General features: G+C 42.2%; 1 protein-coding gene across 7 annotated transcripts in view; it reads right to left on the reverse strand.

Moving 5' to 3' along the window:
• Positions 1–24,530, reverse strand: part of LOC139763275 (uncharacterized) — a 106,916-nt gene extending 82,386 nt beyond the window's left edge. For 4 of the 7 annotated variants that reach the window (XR_011716078.1, XM_071689228.1, XM_071689227.1 and 1 more), the window contains exons 1-4: positions 24,314–24,527; positions 20,984–21,187; positions 8,782–9,101; positions 1,848–2,082 (exon numbers count right to left, since the gene is read on the reverse strand). Coding sequence is in view for 6 of the 7 variants with exons in the window: in XM_071689228.1 (XP_071545329.1) it covers positions 1,848–2,082; positions 8,782–9,068 (522 nt within the window). In the remaining variant the exon portion in view is untranslated. The other 3 variants (XM_071689224.1, XM_071689223.1, XM_071689225.1) reach the window with 3 other exon arrangements.
• Positions 24,531–27,411: the final 2,881 nt, after the last annotated feature.

A 27,411-nucleotide genomic window follows, 5' to 3' on the forward strand; every position in this document is an offset into this window, starting at 1 on the left:
AAACTGAGGGATGGGTGTGTATTAATGAGGTGGCCTTGATTAGAGTATTCAGTTGCCTGTGCTAAGTTAACATAATGATAAAATATGTAAAAATATGTGTGCACATTCTTGCTTATTCATTTCATCAAGGACTAGCACAATACTGACAAAAGAAATGAATCTATAGCCTAAATGCCATTCTACAACCTCTTTCCAATCACAATATACCCAAACTAAGTGCAGGCATCTTCTGGTTGTAAGGCAGCCATTTACTGATCTAAGGGTCTAGTTTTACATGGCTTGCACTTCTTTTCCTTTTCCAAAACTTTTACCAATAAACGTTTAGAAAGCAATGATTTGTTTGTGGCATTTTTGTTGATATTTGTAATATGGGAAGTAAACATCACATGTGTATTATACCTAGTATGGCTGAAGTTCTGTGAAGTGAAGGTGGCTTGATAATTCTGAGTTATACTAGTGTGGTGTGTAGGATGGATTCATAGTTGTACAGGTTTAAGAGGGTGACAGCAAATTTCTGTGGGGATGCAGACATTCTGTCCCAAGTAAACTTCATTATCTTAACAGATATTGACCTCCCTTTCCACACTTTCCTCAGTGCACCTGGGACCTTAGCTCCCTAACCCAGCCTATGGGTTACTTAAGCCCTCACGGTTCCATCTGCTGCCACGTTCACTCCCTGATACCTAAAACACTCCATTTCCTCCATTCAAACTTATACTCCAACAAGCCTGACTTTCTCTCCAGTTAAACTTAACCTGTATTCGCATCAATTCTCAGCTTTCTCCTTTCAAACACACTCTCAAACTCAAACACTAGCTTCTACAGTTTCTTACTTGAGTCTGATTCAATAGCCATATCATCTATAAACAGCAAATGACTCATCTCCAAGGCCCCCTTAGCCCCTAAAAGACTAAAGATGCACCCTGTTTTCCAGGACCCCCTTATTTACCTCCTTCACCAGTCTATCCAGAAACACACTTAACAGTCATGGTAATCTGACACACCCTTGATGCAGATCCACCTTCACCTGAAACATCCCGCCCTCCTCCCTTCCAACTCACGCACATGCATTACCCTCTTGATGAAAACTCCTCGTTGCTTTTACAAGCTCTTCTCCCACACCATCCATACTCATAAACCTAATCTTCACCTTTTCAGCACAGCCCTACAAGCTGTTCACTATTGCATTTACATTGGGTACCTCATGCCCCCCAGCTGTACCCTCAACTGCCACATCACCTACTCTTGCATTACTAACACTCAATCCCACAAACACACATACATACATACAACAACAAAAAACAACATACTTGTCTGTCTTCCTCATTCTCCTTGCTACCAGGTGCATAAAAACTAACAATCAACCACATTTTCACCCACATCAGTCTTGGGCTCACCTTACCCTCACACATTCCCACAGCTCCTGCAGAGAGCAATCGTGTCCTTTGCTCTAACTCTCACACAAACCCCAAACTTTACCCCTGTGACACTCCTAAAACAATCTTTTCCCATCCTCTCAGGCTTTGTTTCACACTGACCCTGAACATCCTAGTTCCAACCCTAAAACATCTATCTGACTCTCCGTTTTTCTCATCCTGTTACATCTATGCACATTTAGAAATCCCAGCCTGAGCCTTTAAGTACTCCTTGTTGGTTTCTGCTTCTGTTTCCATTTCTAGAAACTAAAATATATGGAAGGGAGGATTTAATCTACCTCCTCCAGTTAGTCACCCTCTACGACATGCATGGAATAGGAGGGGAACTTGAATATTTCTTTCCATACTGTACCACCAGCTATGATGTAAATTGGTGAAAGACAAGGTAACCTGATCTACACTAATACTCACCACTAGCACAAGACCCACTGATATGAGGATTCCTGATGTCATTTTTGCTGCCTTACAAATCCTATTCCCAAATGTCTTTTTTGAGGATTCTTCTTCTTCTTCTTCATCCTCCAGCATCTCTTGTCTCTCTAGCATCCTTCTCCTGTTTTCCCTTCTGACATCTTCGTCCCCTCCTCTGCATTGGTGTGGCAACATGGGCTGTGTACTACTGGTGCTGCTTCTCTCCTCTAAAGCCCTGTGGGTATGTTGACCTGATACACTTGTTATCTGACACATGTTATTGGTAAAGTCCTCATCTGCTGTACTTTATGGATTGAAAGCAGCTGTTAATATGGGAACTTCCACGAAAATTACAAGCATTGAAATATTAATTTCTAGTCACCCACATGCGGAATCATTCAGTTGTAGATTACTTTCACCTCTAGAGATATAGTTAGACAAAGGTTATCTCAGTTAATATGAAAATAATTGCTAACTCGGTCAAAAATATTTTAATGGAGACTGTAACTTTCCCAGAGAAAAAGTTCCCAGCATGATTTCTGTAGCTGGGAGAACATAAATGCAGTATGACATTATTTCAAAAAATTTCAGCAACTTATGAAAGTACTATTCATTGCCATTTCTGTATTATTATAAAGTTCAATCAAACATTTTCTTTAACTAAAATGACATTTCATGAATAAAGAATCTAAATTAGAGTGAATCTTAAAAATCTGCTAATGAAGGCTTAAACTTGTGAAAGGAAAATGCAGAACTTACAAAATCAATACTCAGACTAAATTACTTAACACAAATTCTATTAAGAAATAGCACAATATGTTAATAAATACAAAAATGAATACAAAAATAATTTAATTCAATAGGAAGATAGAACATTCGGATCCTTTATTATGAGACTAATGCATCCGAGAATCTAGATACTGTAATATGTAATATCCTCACCTAATTCAAAAAATTTCAAATCTTCATTACACGTACCCATTTACAATCAACCTTTTGAGTATGGCATAAGAATTCAAATAACTGTCTTCACAGCAGTAAATGTAACTAATGTATTGTAGCTAATGAGATTAGGAGGTGTGCTACTGTGGTAAGCTCAAAATTAGGAAAAGTGTCTCAAGGGATACACTAATTTTCTAGAGTATCCAAGTCTCACCACTCATTTTCGTGGTATCCTCTTAGGGGTGGAACTCGAAGGGGAGGAGCTGCTCAACTTCATCAGGGAAGTAGTAGTAGTAGTAGTGGTAGTAATTTTCTTTTTTAAATATGGACAAGCATCAGAGGTGTGCTGGGGTTTTTAGTTATTCTGAACAATTCTTGAGCCCCGTTGCCCATGGGAAACACTGGGATGGAGTTGCCCTTTGCCAATGGCCTGTCACAAGTGAGGCACAAAAGGCTAAGAAGAGGCACTGGAGTCTACCAGTTATGCCAGGGAGTAAGAGGGACGAGCAATTGAGAGTGATGGTGATGAATATGAACGAGATGACTGGTGAGTGTAAAAGGAGGGAGCTTGTGGAGAAATTGAAAAATTATAGTATGGATATGCTGGAGATTGGGGAAACCCATATCCTCGGGCAGGGTGTATGGGTGAAAATAGAATGGATGAATACAAGCCATGGGAGGGCATGAGAGGAGTGGTATGGATGCAATGAATGAATATTATCTGGGAAAAGGGAAAGAAGGATGTGCAATTCTGCTATCACCAAGAGTATGGGAGGGTGTTACAGAGCATGGAAGGAAAGGATCAAGAATAGTGAGGGCAAAAGAAAGACTGGGATTGTGAAGTATAAATAGGTATGTGTATATGCAACTGTGAATATGAAGATTGTTAGAGGTAATAAATAATAATTTTTTTTTTCTCCAAAGGAAGGAACAGAGAAGGGGGCTGGATGAGGATGTTTCCTCAGAGGCCCAGTCCTCTGTTCTTAACGCTACCTTGCTGACGCGGGAAATGGCGAATAGTATGAAAGAAAAGATTTTTGGAGAAATTTGAATGATTGTATAATTGGTTTGAAAAATTGGAGAAATGTGGTTGTATTGGGTGATATGAATACAAAAGTGGGATGTGATAAAATGGTGAGATAGCAGGTAAAAGAGGAGTGCCTGGGGTACTTGAGAATGGAAGTAATCTTGTGGATTTCTGTACTGAAAGGGGGTTTATTATTTGCAAACACCTTTTTTCAGCACAAGGTGATCCACAGGTATACATGGATGAGGAATGGTGCAAGAGAAGAGCAAAAGGCTTTGACTGACTATGTGGCAGTGGATAAAAGATAGAGAAAGGCCATGCTGGATGCTTGAGCTGTGAGAGGATTCTTTGGAGTCTGAGACCATTTCACAGTTCTTATGGGGATGAGGATCAGGGAGGAGTGGAGGTAAGGAAGAATGGAGAGGTAAAAGTGTTGGCAAATGAGAAGATAAATCAGAAACAATGCAGGGAGGAGTATGAAACGAAGGTGACTGAAAGTTAAATGGAAGTGCAGTAAATGTAGGGATGCATTCATGTGTGAATGAGGTGTTTAAACTGTTGAGAGAGTATCATTAAACTTTAGGAAGAATAAAAAGATGTTTTGGAAGGAAGTGAATAATATGTGTAAGACAAGAGAACAAATGGGAACATTAGTGAAGGGGCAAATGGGGAGGTAATAACAAGTAGTGATGAAGTGAGAAGGAAATGGAGTGAGTATTTTGAAGGTTTGTTGAAAGTGTTTAATGATAAAGTGGCAAAAAAAGGGTGTTTTAGCTGGGGTAGTGTGTGAAGCCAGAGGGTCAAGGAGAATGGTTTGGTTATGAAAGAAGAGGTAGTGAAAGCTTTGCGGAAGATGAAATCTGGCAAGGCGGTGGTAATGCAGTTGAATTTATTACAAAAGGGAGTGATTGTATTGTTGATTGGATGGTAAGGACATGCAATGCATGTATGGATCATGGTAAAGTGCCTGAGGATTGGCGGAATGCATGCATAGTGCCACTGTACAAAGGCAAAGGGGATAAAGGTGAGTGCTCAAACCACAGAGGCATAAGTTTGTTGAGCATTCCTTGGAAATTATATGGGAGGGCATTGATTGAGAGGGTGAAGGCATGTACAGAGCATTAGGTTGGGGAGAGCAGTGTGGTTTCAGAAGTGGTAGAGGATGTGTGGATCTGGTGTTCCCTTTGAAGAATGTCTGTGTGAGAAATACTTAGAAAAGCAGATGCATTTATATGTAGCATTTATGGATCTGGAGAAAGCATATGATAGGGTTGTGATAAAAATGCTTTGTGGAAGGTCTTAAGAGTATATGGTGTGGGAGGTAAGCTGCAATAAGTAGTGGAAAGATTTTACCAAGGATGTAAGGCATGCATACCAGTAGGGAAGAGAGGAGAATGATTGGTTCCAAGTGAATGTTGGAGTGCAGCAGGGGTGTGTGATGTCCCCAAGGTTGTTTAATTTGTTTATGGATGGGGTGGTTAGGGATGCAAGAGTTTTGGAGAGGGGCAAGTATAGTCTGTTGGGGATGAGAAAGCCTGGGAAGTGAGTCAGTTGTTCGCCAATAATACAGCACTGGTAGCTGATTCAAAGGAGAAGCTGGAGGAGTTGGTGACTGAGTTTGGAAAAAGTGTGTGAAAGGAGAAAGTTGAGAGTAAATATGAATAAGAGAGCAAGGTTATCAGGATTAGGTTCAGCAGGGTTGAGGCACAAGATAGTTGGGATGTAAGTTTGAATGGAGAAAAATTGGAGGAAGTTAAGTGTTTTAGACGTCTGGGAGTGGACTTAGCAGCAAATGGAACCATGGAAGTGGAAGTGAGTCACAGGTTGGGGGAAGGAGTGAAGGTTTTGGAAGTGAAGACTGTGTGGAAAGAGAGAATGTTATCTCGGAGAGCAAAAATGGGTATGTTTGAAGGAATAATTGTTCTAACAATATCATAGGGTTGCGAGGCATGGGCTATAGATAGAGTTGTACAGAGGTGGGTGGATGTGTTGGAAATGAAATGTTTGAGGACAATATGTTGTGTGAGGTGGTTTGATCGAGTAAGTAATGAAAGCGTAAGAGAGATGTGTGGAAATAAAAACAATGTGGTTGAGAGAGCAGAAGAGGGTGTGTTGAAGTGGTTTGGACATATGGAGAGAATGAGTGAGGAAAGGTTGACAGAGAAGCTATATGTGTAAGAGGTGGAGGGAACAAGGAGAAGTGGAAGACCAAATTGGAGGTGGAAGGATGGAGTGAAAAAAATTTTGAGCGATCAGGGCCTGAACATACTGGAGGGTGAGAGGTGTGCAAGGAATAGAGTAACTTGGAATGATGTGGTGTACCGGAGTTGACATGCTGTCAATGGACTGAACTAGGGCATGTAAAACGTCTGGGGTAAACAATGGAAAAATCTGTCATGCGTAATGCACCGAAACCACAGCTCCCTTTCCACATTCAGGTGGGGTGGCGACAGGAATGGATGAAAGCAGCAAGTATGATTATGTACCTGTGTATATATATGTATATGTCTGTGTATGTATGTGTATGTATATGTTGAAATGTATAGGTATGTATATTCGTGTGTGGGTGTTCATGTATATACATGTGTATGTGGGTGGGTTGGGCCATTCTTTTGTCTGTTTCATTGCGCTACCTCACTAATGTGGGAGATGGCGATTAAGTATAATTAATAAAAATAAATAAATTTTTTTTTCTTATATTATACTTTGTCGGTCTCCTGCATTAGCGAGGTAGTGCAAGGAAACAGACGAAAGAATGGCCTAACCGATCCACATACACATGTATATACATAAACACCCACACTAACACATACATACCTATACATTTCAATGTATACATACATTTATACACATCTACCTATTCATACATGCTGCCTTCATCCATTCCTGCTGCCAACCCACCACACATTGAAATGGCACCCCCTTCCTCCACGTGCATGTGAGGTAGAGCTAGGAAAAGACAACAAAGGCCACATTCGCTCACACTCAGTCTCTAGCTGTCATGTGTAATGCACCGAAACCACAGCTCCCTTTCCACATCCAGGCCCCACAAAACTTTCCATGGTTTACCCCAGACGCTTCACATTCCCTGGTTCAATCCACTGACAGCACATTGACCCCGGTATATTCCAATTCACTCTATTCCTTGCATGCCTTTCACCCTCCTGTATGTTCAGGCTCTGATCGCTTAAAATCTTTTTCAATCCATCCTTCCACCTCCAATTTGGTCTCCCACTTCTAATCATTCCTTCCACCTCTGACACCTATATCTTCTTTGTCAGTCTTTCCTCACCCTCTTCTGCTCTCTCAACCACACTCTTTTTATTACCACACATCTCTCTTACCCTGTCATTACTTACTCGATCAAACCACCTCACACCACATATTGTCCTTAAACATTTCCAACATATCCACCCTCCTCCGCACAACCATATTTATTTATTTATTTATTTTGCTTTGTCGCTGTCTCCCGCATTTGCGAGGTAGCGCAAGGAAACAAAGAAAATGGCCCAACCCACCCCCATACACATGTATATACACACACGTCCACACACGCAAATATACATACCTATACATCTCAATGTATACATATATATATACACACACAGACACATACATATATACCCACGCACACAATTCACACTGTCTGCCTTATTCATTCCCATCGCCACCTCGCCACACATGGAATACCATCCCCCTCCCCCCTCATGTGTGCGAGGTAGTGCTAGGAAAAGACAACAAAGGCCCCATTCGTTTACACTCAGTCTCCAGCTGTCATGCAATAATGCCCGAAACCACAGCTCCCTTTCCACATCCAGGCCCCACACAACCTTCCATGGTTTACCCCAGACGCTTCACATGCCCTGATTCAATCCACTGACAGCACGTCAACCCTGGTATACCACATCGATCCAATTCACTCTATTCCTTGCCCTCCTTTCACCCTCCTGCATGTTCAGGCCCCGATCACTCAAAATCTTTTTCACTCCATCTTTCCACCTCCAATTTGGTCTCCCACTTCTCCTCGTTCTCTCCACCTCCGACACAAATATCCTCTTGGTCAATCTTTCCTCACTCATTCTCTCCATGTGCCCAAACCATTTCAAAACACCCTCTTCTGCTCTCTTAACCACGCTCTTTTTATTTCCACACATCTCTCTCACTCTTACATTACTTACTCGATCAAACCACCTCACACCACACATTGTCCTCAAACATCTCATTTCCAGCACATCCACCCTCCTGCACACAACTCTATCCATAGCCCATGCCTCGCAACCATACAACATTGTTGGAACCACTATTCCTTCAAACATACCCATTTTTGCTTTCCAAGATAATGTTCTCGACTTTCACACATTCTTCAATGCTCCCAGAATTTTCGCCCCCTCCCCCACCCTATGATTCACTTCCGCTTCCATGGTTCCATCCACTGCCAGATCCACTCCCAGATATCTAAAACACTTTACTTCCTCCAGTTTTTCTCCATTCAAACTTACCTCCCAATTGACTTGACCCTCAACCCTACTGTACCTAATAACCTTGCTCTTATTCACATTTACTCTTAACTTTCTTCTTTCACACACTTTACCAAACTCAGTCACCAGCTTCTGCCGTTTCTCACATGAATCAGCCACCAGCGCTGTATCATCAGCGAACAACAACTGACTCACTTCCCATGCTCTCTTATCCACAACAGACTTCATACTTGCCCCTCTTTCCAAAACTCTTGCATTCACCTCCCTAACAACCCCATCCATAAACAAATTAAACAACCATGGAGACATCACACACACCATATAATATACATATTTTTCATGCATATTCGGCATTTACTGCATTAGCGAGGTAGCGCTAAGAACAAAGAACTGAGCCTTAAAAGAGAAAATCCTCACTTGGCCCCCTTCTCTAATCCCTCTTTTGGAAAAGTAAAAACAGAGAGTGAGAGAGAGAAAGAGCATTCACCTGTGCCTGGAAGCAGCTCCGGGAATCGTGGACCTCACAGGAGAAGCAGACGATCTTCTCCTACAGTGCCTGGAGGAGCATACGGGCCCACTGCTCCTACTTCTAGCGCCTCTGCACACACCCTCATGGGATCTGACATGACCTCTGGAAGTCCTCAGGGAACATTCGCGTCTCGGTGGGTCTCTTCGTACTCTGAAGGATCTTGCCTGTGACCTGGAGGGGACTCGGATGTCTCTGTCCCTTGACATCATGGGTAGATGAAGCTTTGATGACCTAACGTGTACCATGACTGCCGTCACAGCCACATGGAGATGGTTTCACTGGGGAACAGAAGACACAGATGAAACGTGACCTTGCGAACAGGGTCATGGCACCATACTGAAAGGATTCCAAGTCTTCAGATACTTATATCATGGGCAGAAAAAATCCACTTATGTCCCTTGAGCCATGTGTGATATGAAAGAGAAAAAAGAGATGTTTGGAGGATTTTTGCAGCGAAGTAGAGCAAATGACCGACAGATGGAGAAAAGAAAGCAGCAGGAGGTCAAGAGAAAGGGGCAAGAGGTGAAAAAGAGGGCAAATGAGAGTTGGGTTGAGAGAGTATCATCAAATTTTGGGGAGAATAAAAAGATGTTTTGGAAGGAGGTAAATAAAGTGCATAAGACAAGGGGACAAATGGCAACATAGGTAAAAGGGCAAATGGGGAGGTAATAACAAGAAGTGATGAAGAGGAGATGAGTATTTTGAAGGTATGTTGAATGTGTTTGATGACAGGGTGGCAGATATAGGGTGTTTTGGTCAGGGTGGTGTGCGAAGTGAAAGTGTCTGGGAGAAAGGTTTGGTGAACAGAAAAGAGGTAGTGAAAGCTTTGCGGAGGATGAAAGCCGGCAAGGCGGCAGGTTTGGATAGAATTGCAGTGGAATTTATTAAAAATGGGGATGACTGTGTTGTTGATTGGTAAGGATATTCAATGCATATATGGATCTTGGTGAAGTGCCTGAGAATGAATGCATACATAGTGCCATTGTATAAAGGCAAAGGGGATAAAGAGGAGTGAATGTTCAAATTACAGAGACAAGTTTGTTGAGCATTCCTGGGAAATTATATGAGAGGGTATTGATTGAGAGGGTAAAGGCATGTACATATCATTAGATTGGGGAAGAACACAGTGGTTTCAGAAGTGGTAGAGGATGTGTGGATCAGGTGTCTGCTTTGAAGAATGTATGTGAGAAATACTTAGAAAAACAGATGGATTTGTAAATAGCATTTATGGATTTGGAGAAGGCATATAATAGGGTTGATAGAGATGCTTTAAGGAAGGTTTTAAGAGTATATGGTGTGGGAGGTAAGTTGGTAGAAGAAGCAAAAAGTTTTTACAAGTTTGAGGTAAGTTGGTAGAAGAAGCAAAAAGTTTTTACAAGTTTTTACAATGTGTACGAGTAGGAAGAGAGGAAAGTGATTGGTTTCCAGTAAGTGTTGGTTTGCGGCAGGGGTGCGTGATGTCTCCATGGTTGTTTAATTTGTTTATGGATGGGGAGGTTAGGGAGGTGAATGCAAGAGTTTTGGAGAGAGAGGCAAGTATGCAGTTTGTTGTAGATGAGAGGGCTTGGAAAGTGAGTCACTTGTTGTTCGCTGATGTTACAGTGCTGGTGGCTGATCCGGGTGAGAAACTGCAGAAACTGGTGACAGTTTGCTTAAGTCTGTGAAAGAAAGGTGAGAGTAAATGTGAACAAGAGCAAGGTCATTAGGTTCAGGAGGGTTGAGGGACAATTTAATTGGGAGGTAAGTCTGAATGGAGAAAACTGGAGGAAGTGAAGTGTTTTAGATATCTGGGAGTGGATTTGGCAGCTGATGGAACCATGGAAGCGGAAGTGAATCACGGGGTGGGGGAGGGGGCGAAAGTTCTGGGAGCATTGAAAAATGTGTGGAAGTTGAGAACGTTATCTGGGAAAGCAAAAATGGGTATGTTTGAAGGAATAGTGGTTCCAACAATGTTATATGGTTGCGAGGCGTGGGCTACAGATAGAGTTGTGCAGAGGAGCGTGGATGTGCTAGAAATGAGATTTTTGAGGACAATATGTGGTGTGAGGTGGTTTGATTGAGTAAGTAATGAAAGGGTAAGAGAGATGTGTGGTAATAAAAAGTGTGGCTGAGAGAGAAGAAGGTGTTTTGAAATGGTTTGGTCACATGGAGAGAATGAGTGAGGAAAGATTGACAAAGAGGATATATGTGTCAGAGGTGGAGGGAACAAGGAGAAGTGGGAAACCAAATTGGAGGTGGAAAGATGGAGTGAAAAAGATTTTGAGTGATTGGGGCCTGAACATGCAGGAGGGTGAAAGGCATGCAAGGAATAGAGTGAATTGGAACAATGTGGTATATCGGGGTAGACGTGCTGTCAATTGATTGAACCAGGGCATGTGAAGCGTCTGGGGTAAACCATGGAAAGTTTTGTGAGGCCTGGATGTGGAAAGGGAGCTGTGGTTTCAGTGCATTATACATGACAGCTAGGGAGTGAGTGTGAATGAATGTGGCCTTTGTTGTCTTTTCCTAGTGCAACGACGTGCACATGCTAGGGGAGGGGATGGTCATTTCATGTGTCGCGGGGTTGCGACTGGAATGAATAAGGGCAGACAGTATGAATTATGGACATGTGTATATATGTATATGTCTGTGTGTGTATATATATGTACATGTTGAGATGTATAGGTATGTATATGTGCCTGTGTGGACGTATATGTATATACATGTGTATGTGGGTGGGTTGGGCCATTCTTTCATCTATTTCCCTGCACTACCTTGCTAACGCGGGAGACAGCGACAAAGTATAATAAATATATATAAATGAATAAATATATATGAATGTTGGTTTGCAGCAGGGATGCATGATGTCTCCATGGTTGTTTAATTTGTTTATGAATAGGGTTATTAGGGAGGTGAATGCAAGAGTTTTGGAGAGAGGAGCAAGTATGCATTCTGGTGTAGATGAGAGGGCTTGGGAAGTGAGTCAGTTGTTGTTTGCTGATGATACAGCACTGGTGGCTGATTCCGGTGAGAAACTGCAAAAGTTGGTGACTGACTTTGGTAAAGTGTAAGGAAAAAGAAAGCTGAGCGTGAATGTGAATAAGAGCAAGGTTATTAGATTCAGTAGGGTTGAGGGACAAGTAAATTTTGAGGTAAGTTTGAAAATAGAAAAACTGCAGGAAGAGAAATGTTTTAGATATCTAGGAGTGGATTTAGCAGCGGATGGAACCATGGAAGCAGAAGTGAGTGACAGGGTAGGGGAGGTGGGCGAAGGTTCTGGGAGTGTTGAAGAATGTATGGAAGGCAAGACTGTCATCTCGGAGGGCAAAAATGGGATGTCTGAGGGAATAGTGGTTCCAACAATGTTATGTGGTTGCGAGGTATGGGCTATAGACAGGATTGTGCGGAGGAGGGAGGATGTGTTGGAAATGAAATGTCGGAGGACAATATGTGGTGTGAGGTGATTTGATTAAGTAATGAATGGGGAAAGAGAGATGTGTGGTAATAAAAAGAGTGTAGTTGAGAGAGCAGAAAGGGGTGTATTGAAATGGTTTGGTCACATGGAGAGAATGAGTGAGGAAAGACTGAAAAAGAGGATATGTGTCAAAGGTGGAGGGAATGAGCAGTGGGAGACCAAATTGGAGGTGGAAGGATGGAGTGAAAAAGATTTTGAGAGATCTGGGCCTGACCATACAGAAGGGTGAAAGGCATGCAAGGAATAGAATGAATTGGAATGATGTGGTATACCGGGGTGGACGTGCTGTCAATGGGCATATGAAATGTCTGGGATAAACCATGGAAAGTTTTGTGGGGCCTGGCTGTGGAGAGGGAGCAGGTAGTTTCAGTGCATTACACATGACAGCGAGAGACAGTGTGAATGAATGTGGCCTTTGTTGTCTTTTCCTAGTGTTACCTCATGCGCACAGGGGTAGGGGAGGTGCCATTTCATAGGAGTGGCAGGGTGGCGATGTAAATGGATGAAAGCAGCAAGTATGAATGTGTACATATGTATATATGTATATGTCTGTGTATGTATATGTTAACGTTGAAATGTATAGGTATGTATAAGTGCGTATGAGGGTGTTTATGTATATACATGCGTATGTGGGTGGGTTGGGCCATTCTTTCGTCTGTTTCCTTGCGCTACCTCGCTGACGCGGGAGACAGCGGGAAATTTAATATATATATATCTATCTATTATATTTATTTTGCTTTGTCGCTGTCTCCCACGTTAGCGAGGTAGTGCAAGGAAACAGACGAAAGAATGGCCCAACCCACCCACATACACATGTATATACATACACGTCCACACATGCAACTACACATACCTATACATCTCAACGTATACATATATATACACACACAGACATATACAAACACTTGTACATAATTCATAGTCTGCCTTTATTTATTCCCATCGCCACCCCGCCACACATGAAATAACAACCCCCTCCTCCCTCATGTGTGTGGAGTAGCGCTAGGAAAAGACAACAAAAGACACATTCGTTCACACTCAGTCCCTAGCTGTCATGTAATAATGCACCGAAACCACAGCTCCCTTTCCACATCCAGCCTCCACAGACCTTTCCATGGTTTAACCCAGACGCTTTACATGCCCTGGTTCAATCCATTGACAGCACATCGAACCCGGTATACCACATCGTTCCAATTCACTCTATTCCTTGCATGCCTTTCACCCTCCTGCATGTTCAGGCCCCGATCACTCAAAATCTTTTTCACTCCATCTTTCCACCTCCAATTTGGTCTCCCACTTCTCCTCGTTCCCTCCACCTCTGACACATATATCCCCCTTGGACAATCTTTCCTCACTCATTCTCTCCATGTGACCAAACCATTCCAAAACATCCTATTCTGCTCTCTCAGCCACACTCTTTTTATTACAACACATCTCTCTTACCCTACTATATTACTTACTCGATCAAACCACCTCACACCAAATACTGTCCTCAAACATGTCATTTCCAGCACATCCACCCTCCTGCGCACAACTCTATCCATAGCCCACACCTCGCAACCATACAACATTGTTGGGACCCCTATTCCTTCAAACACCCATTTTTGCTTTCCGAGATAACGTTCTTGACTTCCACACATTCTTAAAGGCTCCCAGAATTTTTGCCCCCTCCCCTACCCTATGATTCACCTCCACTTCCATGGTTCCATCTGCTGCCAAATCCACTCCCAGATATCTAAAACACTTCACATATTGTCCTCAAACATCTCATTTCCAGCACATCCACCCTCCTGCACACAACTCTATCCATAGGCCACGCCTCGCAACCATACAACATTGTTGGAACCACTATTCCTTCAAACATACCCATTTTTGCTTTCCAAGATAATGTTCTTGACTTCCACACATTCTTCAAGGATCCCAGAATTTTTGCCCCCTCCACTCTATGATTCACCTCCACTTCCATGGTTCCATCTGCTGCCAAATCCACTCCCAGATATCTAAAACACTTCACTTCCTCCAGTTTTTCTCCATTCAAACTTGCCTCCCAATTGACTTGACCCTCAACCTTACTGTACCTAATAAACTTGCTCTTATTCACATTTACTCTCAACTTTCTTCTTTCACACACTTTACCAAACTCTGTCACCAGCTTCTCCAGTTTCTCACATGAATCAGCCACCAGCGCTGTATCATCAGCGAACAACAACTGACTCACTTTCCAAGCTCTCTCATCCACAACAGACTGCATACTTGCCCCTCTTTCCAAAACTCTTGCATTCACCTCCCTAACAACCCCATCCATAAACAAATTAAACAACCATGGAGACATCACACACCCCTGCCGCAAACCTACATTCACTAAGAACCAATCACTTTACTCTCTTCCTACACGTACACATGCCTTACATCCTTGATACAAACTTTTTACTCCTTCTAACAACTTGCCTCCCACACCATATATTCTTAGTACCTTCCACAGAGCATCTCTATCAACTCTATCATATGCCTTCTCCAGATCCATAAATGCTACATACAAATCAATTTGCTTTTCTAAGTATTTCTCACATACATTCTTCAGAGCAAACACCTGATCCACACATCCTCTACCACTTCTGAAACCACACTGCTCTTCCCCAATCTGATGCTCTGTACATGCCTTCACCCTCTCAATCAATACCCTCCCATATAATTTCCCAGGAATACTCAACAAACTTATACCTCTGTAATTTGAGCACTCACTCTTATCCCCTTTGCCTTTGTACAATGGCACTATGCAAGCATTCCGCTAATCCTCAGGCACCTCACCATGAATCATACATACATTAAATAACCTCACCAACCAGTCAACAATACTGTCATCCCCTTTTTTAATAAATTCCACTGCAATACCATCCAAACCCGCTGCCTTGCCGGCTTTCATCTTCTGCAAAGCTTTTACTACCTCTTCCCTGTTTACCAAATCATTTTCCCTAACCCTCTCACTTTGCATACCGTCTCGACCAAAACACCCTATATCTGCCACTCTATCATCTAACACATTCAACAAACCTTCAAAATACTCATTCCATCTCCTTCTCACATCACCACTACTTGTTATCACCTCCCCATTAGCCCCCTTCACTGAAGTTCCCATTTGTTCACTTGCCTTATGCACTTTATTTACCTCCTTCCAAAACATCTTTTTATTCTCCCAAAAATTTAATGATACTCTCTTACCCAACTCTCATCTGCCCTCTTTTTCACCTCTTGCACCTTTCTCTTGACCTCCTGCCTCTTTCTTTGATACATCTCCCAATCATTTGCATTACTTCCCCGCAAAAATTGTCCAAATGCCTCTCTCTTCTCTTTCACTAATAATCTTACTTCTTCATCCCACCACTCACTACCCTTTCTAATCTGCCCATCTCCCATGCTTCTCATGCCACAAGCATCTTTTGCACAAGCCATCACTGCTTCCCTAAATACATCCCATTCCTCCCCCACTCCCCTTACCTCCTTTGTTCTCATCTTTTTCCACTGTGTACTCAGTCTCTCCTAGTAGTTCCTCACATGTCTCCTTCCCAAGCTCACTTACTCTCACCACTCTCTTCACCCCTACATTCTCTCTTCTTTCCTGAAAACCTTTACGAATCTTCACCTTCGCCTCCACAAGATAATGATCAGACATCCCTCCAGTTGCACCTCTCAGCACATTAACATCCAAAAGTCTCTCTTTCACGCACTTATCAATTAACACGTAGTCCAATCCAACAATGCTCTCTGGCCATCTCTCTTACTTACATACGTACATTTATGTATATCTCTCTCTTTAAACCAGGTATTCCCAATCACCAGTCCTTTTTCAGCACACAAATCTACAAGCTCTTCAACATTTCCATTTACAACACTGAACACCCCATGTATACCAATTATTCCCTCAACTGCCACATTACTCACCTTTGCATTCAAATCACCCATCACTATAACCTGGTCTCATGCATCAAAACCACTAACACACTCATTCAGCTGCTCCCAAAACACTTGCCTCTCATGATCTTTCTTCTCATGCCCAGGTGCATATGTACCAATAATCACCCATCTCTCTCCATCAACTTTCAGTTTTACCTATATCAATCTAGAGTTTACTTTCTTGCACTCTATCACATACTCCCACCACTCCTGTTTCAGGAGTAGTGCTACTCCTTCCCTTGCTCTTGTCCTCTCACTAATCCCTGACTTTACTCCCAAGACATTCCCAAACTACTCTTCCCTTTTACCCTTGAGCTTCGTTTCACTTAGAGCCAAAACATCCAGGTTCCTTTCCTCAAACATACTACCTATCTCTCCTTTTTCTCATCTTGTTTACATCCACACAGATTTAGACACCCCAATCTGAGCCTTCGAGGAGGATGAGCACTCTTCGCGTAACTCCTTCTGTTTCCCTTTTTAGAAAGTTAAAATACAAGGAGGGGATGGTTTCTAGCCCCCCGCTCCCGTCCCCTTTAGTCGCCTTCAACGACACGTGAGGAATGCGTGGGAAGTATTCTTTCTCCCCTATCCCCAGTCTATATATATATATATATATATATATATATATATATATATATATATATATTATCTCTGGGGATAGGGGTTTAAGAATACTTCCCACGTATTCCCTGCGTGTCGTAGAAGGCGACTAAAAGGGGAGGGAGCGGGGGGCTGGAATTCCTCCCCTCTCGTTTTTTTTTTTTTTAATTTTCCAAAAGAAGGAACAGAGGGGGGCCAGGTGAGGATATTCCAAAAAAGGCCCAGTCCTCTGTTCTTAGCGCTACCTCGCTAATGCGGGAAATGGCGAATAGTTTAAATATATATATATATATATATATATATATATATATATATATATATATATATATATATATATTTATTTCATTTTTCTTTCAAACTATTCGCCATTTCCCGCGTTAGCAAGGTAGCGTTAAGAACAGAGGACTGGGCCTCTGAGGGAATATCCTCACCTGGCCCCTTCTCTGTTCCTTCTTTTGGAAAAAAAAAAACAAAAAAACAAGAGGGGAGGATTTACAGCGCCCCGCTCCCTCCGCTTTTAGTCGCCTTCTACGACACGCAGGGAATACGTGGGAAGTATTCTTTCTCCCCTATCCCCAGGGATAATATATATATATATATATATATATATATATATATATATATATATATATATATATATATATTCAAGACGTAACAGCACACGAAGGGAAGGGACATAGCAAATTTTGATAATTACGATGCCTAGAGACTATTTTTGCCCCCAAATGATATATGACTGGAAATATTAGTAAGATTCAGTCTCAAATCCTTACCCCATGTAATACGGGATGAATTAAAGTTTTAGAAGGATTTTCACTGTCAACTGAATCGAACACAAACTTAGGCGAGTTTCGTTGTTAGTGGAGCCTTGATCCCTACAGACCTTGACGATGATTTAAAGACTCAAAGAGACGAAGTTACGCATTTACCGTCGCATTAGCTATGGAAATCGCAGGTCTTATCTTCAGGCGAAGATCCGGCCATGTTCCTGAAACGCTATCGACACCAGACTTACGAATGTATCAAATTAAGGAAAAATTTTCCTCCATGTCAATATTATGGCAGCGAAGCAGTAGTAATTCAGTAATGTAAATGATGTCTACTACATAACGCAAGGAAAGGGCGATGAAAGAAAGGACGAGGTTTCTCAACTCTTAATATTGAGACACTGAAACATTATACATGGTTATGTGACCTGCAAACCGTCACCACATCCCTTGTCTTCCAACGCTAAAGGTACATGTTGGAGACTGGAATCACAACTTTACCATACATAGGTCAGGCTTGTTCGGCGAGCTGGTTGATTCATGTCACACGCAGGAAGCGGTGTAGCGAGGAAGGCTACGCACTAGACGCGCTGAATGATGTAGTTTCCAGAGGAGAACGTCCTTCACGAAGACACAATAATAACTTTTCAGCAACTACTCTAACACTTACACCTGTTCTATGACATTCGTCCATCACAGACTAGGTTTTCATTGCATCTCTCCCAGCATATGACAGTAATAGGTGAGCGTGTAAAACCTTCCTCTCTTACCTCTCTCCTTCCTCCACTTCTCCTCGCCCCTCCTACTGCAGCTTCCCCTTGCCTCAGGTTATTAGCGGTCTGGCTGGGTCCGTTACGTGGCCTACCCGGCGGAACGGTAAATGGCTGACTACTACACCCGCTGTACAACACCGCCGTTACTCACCAGCCGTCCACACTAGTGCAGTCCGAGCATGAGGTAATATGTCCATCAAAATTCTGCTGATACCCTTGTACACCTATCTGTTTCCAGAGCAACAAATCACCGAACTGTGCGTCATTGTAATTGCTTCTGATAGCGAGAGCCTGAAGGATCTGTGTTGGCCTGCTTACACGGATGAACTGTGAGGTCAGCCTAGCAGCGACCACGACACGCGACAGTGACCCAGTGCACGGTACTACAGGGGTACATGTGACACTGGCCCAGTGCACGGTACTACAGCGGTACATGTGACACTGGCCCAGTGCACGGTACTACAGGGGTACATGTGACACTGGCCCAGTGCACGGTACTACAGGGGTACATGTGACACTGGCCCAGTGCACGGTACTACAGGGGTACATGTGACACTGGCCCAGTGCACGGTACTACAGGGGTACATGTGACACTGGCCCAGTGCACGGTACTACAGGGGCATGTGACACTGGCCCAGTGCACGGTACTACAGGGGTACATGTGACACTGGCCCAGTGCACGGTATTACAGGGGTACATGTGACACTGGCCCTGTGCATGGTACTTTCGGCCGCCTGTGACACTGCATGGCGGGTGTCTCCTGCCGATGAACGAGGGACGTATGGAAGCCACATACTCCAACATTACATAACTATACAGACGTTGCGATGTATTAACCGGCTTTACTTAATACAATATCAAACAATAATTCCAAATATCAAAATCCTCTTAAAGATACTGAATACCACAAATAAGCGTATATCGTTCCATTTACATTTATAAGAGGCAGACGAGACTGTTTACAATCGGAAACCATTAATACTGAGCCACTGCAGAAGTCAATATGAACACAATATGAGATGGTACTCACGGATACTGGACTTCAAGCCACGAGTCCCAGGCCATCGTAAATAACCTAAGAACGTGTTATAATACAGCGTCACTACAGGCGACATCACTGGCGCCTTCTAGAAGCCCATCTCTGTGTATATATTTTGTGGGAGATTATGTTTAGCGTTGGTGTAGTAACGGGTGACATCACTCAATCTCTATGTCCACTCAGGTCGTACTTACCGAAACTAATAATAATGACCGAACAATACAAAGCAGCAGCAGCAACAACAACATCCGATATTTAATATGATAACGGAGACAAAGATTGGGAAAACTAGAGCAAAAGCACTGAAAAAAAAACTCGAAATAAAAGACATAAACTAAACTAGATAGGAACAACGAAGAGAAAAAACAACGACAACTGCAAGACGTTACAATGAATATGGAGCATCACCAATACCTGGAGGTGATCAGAAGTAACCAGGGCAACGGCAGACCAGCTGCCACTCACCTTCAGGTCTGAGTGGGTAACGGGTGGCCATTACGCGCAAACAAGTTCCCCAGACCATGCGAGGACTGCCCCACACACCGTTATATATATATATATATATATATATATATATATATATATATATATATATATATATATATATATATATATATATATATGATTCTCCAATCCCCCCAACCACTTTGCATTCGGTGGGAAACGATATCTTTCAGTCCAAATACAAGAGCGGGACTTCCGTTACGGACACGAACGATTATACCACGGGATAACTACGTTGTTCCTGCACATCATACACACGGAAATTACTCTCTGTTTCTGATGTTTCTGGTCTATGGTGAATTTCCGGGGTCAACAGACATAAATTCTATCTAACGCAAACTTATGGCAACTTACAGGAACAACGCATTTGCTTTGTCGCTGTCTCCCGCGTTAGCGAAGTAGCGGGACAGACGAAAGAATGGCCCAACCCACCCACATACACATGTATATACATACACGTCCACACACGCAAGTATACATACCTATACATCTCAACGTATACATTCATATACACACAGACAAGTACATATATACACATGTACACAATTCATAGTCTGCCTTTATTCATTCCCATCGCCACCTCGCCACACATGAAATAAAACCCCCTCCCCCCTCATGTGTGCGAGGTAGCGCTAGGAAAAAACAACAAAGGCCACATTCGTTCACACTCAGTCTCTAGCTGTCATGTAATAATGCACCGAAACCACAGCTCCTTTTCCACATCCAGGCCCCACAGAACTTTCCATGGTTTACTCCACGCGCTTCACATGCCCTGGTTCAATCCATTGACAGCACGTCGACCCCGGTATAACACAGATACTTAATTCTTTTTTACATTTTGAAAACTTGATTCTTACGTGTAAGGACGGTCATGATCAATCGTAAACGAACAATGTCTTATGGTCTATCAAATCATCCAATTATCTCGATACTGTTGTTTTGAGCGTTTGGTGTGGTAATGTGAGCAAAAACCGTTCATTTACTAAATTCCGTAAGATGTGAAAAAAAAAAATACATTTTTTCTTCATTTGACAAAATGATTAGATTAAAATTGTTGGCAAGTCATGCTTACCTTTCGTGATCATCAGATGGAGGGACGGAGGAGTGGAAGTGTAACCCTGCTTGTACCGTATACTTGATGTTGATGTACTGTATCTTCAGTCTCTTTACACTGTCTTCGCCGTCTGCTAGTCTGGGGGAGGGCTCCAGCCTTAAACAAGGGGGCCAGTGAGCCGACGCTCCTTTACTACATTCCGGAGTGCACGTCTAGAGGCAGCTGAGGAAAGATGACAGATGTTAGTTAGTCTGGAAGTTTTACTGTGTTAGGAATACAAAAAAATAGATCTACAGTCGCCGGTGGAAGTTATGAAAGATAAGAGGACAAACCCATCTGGTAATGAATGATTCTCCAGAGTTGGTTATTCATTATGATGAAGCCATGAAACCACTAATTATTTTGCCAGGTCCTTTTTGCCAGGAGGACCTGTCAGAACCACCTAAGGTGACGATGCCGATAAAGAAATTCCACGAAAATCGTTTAGCATCATCGGAGTAAGACTTCTCCCAGCATTCATCAAAGATAAACTGATAACCTTATGACAGCATGAAGACGAGCGTGGCAGAGAACATCGCACAGAAATATAATCCACAGAACTGACCCGTACGGCTGAGGCTCATATGCTGCTCGTTGCCTCCGGTTAAGAGCAAAAACGCACAGATGCCTGCTTCCTACAGGCATGTCGGAGGTGGTGATGGTAATGATTGGGAACGTTGTGCTTCGTGTGACGTCAACGAGCGAGAAGATGGTTCACACGAAGATGAAAGTACTCAAGACTGAATCATTTATAACGAAGCTCCACCTGTGTCGGGAGCTGTACCTGTACGACAGCATGAAGAGTTAATGTACTGCGTTGTCCGCACGCTATGTACACCTAACTTTTACCACACTAATCTGCGAGTTTCTGATGCCTTCAATGTATCATAAACAGCCTCGAAAGGACCCAGTGTAATACTGAATGGACGAGTTAATATCAAGCGTCATCTGTCATTATAAAAAAAAAAAAGTGTTTTTATAGCATATAATTCAAATTACACTTGCTTGAAAAAAAAGTTGTTTTGTTTTTCTTATGAGCATCTATCAGTTTCATAATTCTATCGACTGGAATACATTTGCGAAGAGATAAGTGACTGTTTACAGTCCTGGACAAGAGTTCATTTTGAGAGCGAGATGCCGCCCTTCCCCTATGTACTGTCGAAGTTCTACTGAGATTAAGCCACTCCGCAGAGAAGCCCATTATGCTGCATGTAGCCATCTGAAAATATCAATTAATCTTAGTGCCCTCGACTGGCACCGATTAGCCTAACTTAGGGGTCTAGATCATGGACTAATACAGAGTTAGTGACAGCAAACAAGTGACCAAGCACAAAACTGTAAATGGAAGGCACCAAGAAGTGGAACCTTCAGTAACTGTCTTCACTCTAAAGATTACCCCAAAATATTTCATTTAACTAGAGAGAAACGCATTTCAGGTTCCTTAAGGGACGTGGCCAGGCGATGTTACGGGGTGTATGTAAACATCATTCAAGTTCACAAGCAGAGATCATGTGAAGTGATCTCTCCCCGTAACCAGGCCATAAATGAAGCAAGTTTAACCTCTGCACTAAGCGGTAAATACTTGTTAAACCGGTTTAACTAGGTAACACAGAGGTCACCACCCACTAAACCGAACCCACATTGCTTCCACTTCCTGGCTTGCAGACCATATACTTCAGTGACACATGTAAATTTGTTGTCTACGTAACTCTGTAGACCGTGTGTGGTGTGATGTGGTGTCTCCACCATCTACAATAGCACCATTCCTCCCTCACACTTGCCTTCAGTCCTTCCTCCTCCGTCTAGCGAAGTACCCTCCCTGTTTCTCTTTTATCTAACCAAACCCCTTCACCCTAAAGTACATGCTGCTCTGTTACGTATGTTACGGGAGGAGCGTGTCACACCCGTAACACCAATGAAAAATGGCCAGACTGTTACGTAATGACAGGTATAGAGCCGCCTACTTTCATGCAGTCATGCCATGAGAGCTACACAGCTTTTTGCTGTCACACAGCCACGCTAAGTACGACGCTTCTTTAACGGCCATGCTGTCATACGCACGCGCCAGTAAGGCAGCCAGTCACATGACACCAGAACAATTTCATTCCTTTCCCTCGAATCATACACGCAAACCAACCTTTCCACTTAATCATGCAAATTATCAACTCTGGATTACTCAATATGCAGATCAATGACCCACACTTGCCAGCACGTCTGAAATTCTCATTTCTTTTTTTACGAACTTAGAAGTGTAACGATGCGAAGGACTCATGCAAGTGGGTCGTAACAAACTTAACCACTTGAAAACGGAGGTTCGTACGACTCTTAAACACGACGGCGCGACCCTTGAACACGATGGTACGACCCTAAGGTACGATGGTGCAACCCTTGGGTACGATGGTACGACCCAAGGGTACGATGTACGACCCTAAGGTACGATGGTACAACCCTTGGGTACGATGGTACGACCCTTGAACACGATGGTACGACCCTTGAACACGACGGTATGGCTCTTGGGTACGATGGCACAACCTTTGCCCTACGGGTTGTGCCCAGTACATGTCCCTCTGTCTACAATCATATAAACAGACACACACCTAAATACAAAGAAAAGCAGACGTACAAATGCAAAAATGCATATTATGTTCATACGTATACAGGCGTGTGCATTCGTACGCTTGTTGGTGCTTATCCGTCCGTCTGTAGATAAAGATACACTGACACTGAAACAAAACAAGGAAATACTATTTCTATCATGCTATTTCTCACCGGAATACATTTTAAATAACAACGCTTAAGCTAAGCCTCTTTAATAATTACCTACTTGGGCAAGATAATTCACTTACTTTTTTATATCTACACTTCTTTGCTGTTCACAGATAAAGGCTGCTGAAATGGGAGCACTAAGGCTAATAAGTTACGAAAATAGATAAAATGAGAAAAATAAACAATCTAAAGGTTACATCGGTATTAGAAATATACGAGAAGGAAGAGATGGTATGGTCGTATACATAGAACGGAAGACACGAGATATACTAAGAAATATTTGAACTGTACCTGAGGAGGAAGACGTGCAGAGGGGCATCCTAAGAAGAGATGGGCTGAGGGCGACAAGAGCTTGCGTGAAAGATGGGAGACACTGGAAGACGTTGTCAGTAAACAAGAGATTAAGAGGACATAACGAGGAAAGAAGGCTGATTGGGAGGCCGGCGATTTGAAAGACTTGAAGTAAATCTAATGTGTATTGAGAAGAAATCTGCATTTCTATGTCAAATGTATTCCAAAGAAACTGATGCACTGCCCACATACCTCTTCATCAATCCATAGCAAAACACAATCCGTTTACTCACTTAATTCTTAATTAATAGGTATACGTGTTAACCTTATTCATCATAAAATAGTAACACCTGATTACTTAGTATGTTCATTTAAAGTTTTACGAAATATTCAATGCACCAATCCATCGAAAATTTACGATAATTCTCCAATCACTCTGGCAGGTAAAATATGCGCATCCTCTCTCCCCTAAATCTTGGAGGTGACTGAGAGACGTCAACAGGCGGGAGAAACAATCCACCCTGCGTAGGTTTGCCAGATGTCACCAGATCAAAACGTCAGTAGTCAACCAGAAACAAGCGTTATATTTTATATACTTAATCACACATGGTAATCATATGGTACCGTAAGTTATTCAGTGGGGTGATGATCTTAGAAAAATATCAATTATGTGGTATCGTAAATTATTCAGTGAGGCGATGATCTAAGAGAAATATAGAGAATATTGCCATTTAAAGCCTGTATTAACGAGGTGGTTTACTGACACTTCAATCTCAGCCTCATATTTTTGTCAGACGGGCTTTCGAATTTCCTGTTAGTGTATTTACCGTTACGTCAGATATCTTCTATTACTAAATAAACATTCTCTCGTCCTTTCCGTCTATCCTCTATCCCCAAATTCCACTCTTATCCTTTGGCTAATAAATTCTCCATTTCAAAGAATTGGTCAAAGTCAAAAATCCCGCAAAACGACTGTGCAGCCTCTGGGTATGATTGGGGCCTAGCCTTTGACCGGACCTAATAATCCCCGGAGAAATGTGTTTGGTGGCTCAACCTACGTCTGCACCTGCTGTAGTAATCCTAGACTCCCACACTCGATGTTCGGAGGTGGCAGGTCAAAAGCTGCCGCTGTAATTATTCAATTAAATAAATGACCTGACTCAGATTTCCACATAAAGTGCCGCCCTGACGAACTTCACCTCAGACCAACAACATGCAAAGAGAAGTCAGAACTTGCGACCCTCGGAATAGCTACCCCTACCAGACCTGACCTCGCCGCTTTATATATTCAACATTCCACCTGGGCACTATCCAAATCCCATCTATTAAAACTTAAAAAAAAGTTAAAACTAAAAAAAAAGCTTACAGTCGAATCCATACAGAAAACATGGCATAATCAGTGTCTAGCGTCAGAGGTACCACCCCTCTCCTCCTATATCCATCCTTATAACAATTTAGAAGAAAAAAAAACTACCCCTTCCTTGCTCCCTTCACTCTCCAGCCCTGGCCTAGCTAAACCAACCAACCAATGCAACGCTGGGTCGAGCCCCGGCTCTTTACCTTCGACTAAATCTCACTTCCTCGATGTTACCTCAACTTATACATCCAATCCTATAAAAAAAAACTGTTGTTGTAAAACGCGTTTCTGTGTCCCTGTCAGGAATAAGACTTCAATAATAAAAAGCACAGCCGCTAAAATTCCTTAAGCGAGGTAAATTTCTCCATTCACACTACATCTGATCAATTATCTCCAACCTTAACATGATTAATTCAGTTTTTATTCTAATTTCTTAGAAAGTCAATTTCTTTCATCATTCATTATCATCAAATCACTTGGATATCTTAATAAGCAGCTTCGAGAATATAGCGAGGTATCCCTTCAATTTAGTTTTTTTTATATATTCTAAAAGAAAACGAGTCTAAATTCAAAGGTATCTTTCCTAAAATGACCAATACTTAAGTTTCTCTGAATACAAGACCAGAGAAAGTTAATTCTCATTTGTTTTAATCGTTACTTCATTAAAAAATCTCATTTTCTTAATACAAACATAAATACACACACACACACACACACACACACACACACACATACACTGCAAGACACTACAGCCCCATCAGCTGTAAGGTGGTGTGTAAAGTAGGTTTTTAGGAAACACTGAAACATACAGATATTATCAAAATACAGAGGTATTGATCCATACGAGGCTCATGGTCCTAAAAATATTTCACCGTATGTGAAGTTACATTACACAAATCCCTTGAACTACTGTGGTGGAGTGAGTTAAAAAATTGTGAAGGGGGTGGAAAACATCTGTCATATGGGAGACCTGGAACAAGCACTGAACTAAAGACTTGTTCGGCTGATGAGATGGTACGTATGGCTCTGGAAATGACAGTCACCAAATGGATGACTTAATACAAAGGAAAAAGTTTCTAATTAAAAGACACCACCAGTTTTGGGAAAGGCGGTCAAGTGTACCAAAATCCTTGGATTTTCCAGCCAGAGAGGAAGGCTGGGAGGAGTGTTTACATTTGACATGCCATAACGGATTGACTGCAGAAGGGGCTGATTAAGACGTTGGATTACCACATGGGATTATAGGGGATCAAAGTTGAAACGCTTTCGCTGGATAGATGATCACCCAAGTGGAAGGACACACAGGACGCCTTCTCAAAATGGAGTGGCACAGAGTTCGATTCTGGGATAATTACTCCTCTTGATCTTTATAAATGACTTTCCTGAATACATTTAATCTTCAGCTTAAACATCCATGGCCACATAGGGAAATCAGATAGTCGTCAGTTTTTATGAGCATTCGCTTCTCAGAATCAAGTAAAGTGGTACAAGCTTTCCGCGTCTCCAAATGAAGATAATTCTAAGGTTAATACGAGACATTGACATGAATATCAAAACATTCACGAAGAAAATTATTGTCATCCTATACCTTGTGTGGCTTTCCCTCAGTCATGGAACCATGGTATAATGCACAGAAATTAATATTTTTTCATGGTTAGACCTAAACCCCGCTCTCTATCCCTCATGCTACTGGGCTGATTATATAAAATTAGATTGCCTCATTTTCAGCCTCTCCCCCCAACTATCGACCCCTGGGTCTAAAGGTCTGACACCTAACTTAAGCAAAGTCACCACTGAACCATCCAACATCCTACGATGTGAATGGCATGGGACCAACATCCATAGTTTTAACCTGCGACCTGGGTTACTTACAGCATATAGAAAATGGTTTGAAGTAGCACATTACCTTTCCCATATCTCAGCCAAATTTCCAACTTTTCTCGATATATTTTTTTTTCATAGTTCAAGACATTTTAAAGAATTAAGCGGCAAA

The sequence above is a fragment of the Panulirus ornatus genome, chromosome 46 (genome assembly GCF_036320965.1).
Source record: "Panulirus ornatus isolate Po-2019 chromosome 46, ASM3632096v1, whole genome shotgun sequence".
NCBI classification, from domain to species: domain Eukaryota; kingdom Metazoa; phylum Arthropoda; class Malacostraca; order Decapoda; family Palinuridae; genus Panulirus; species Panulirus ornatus.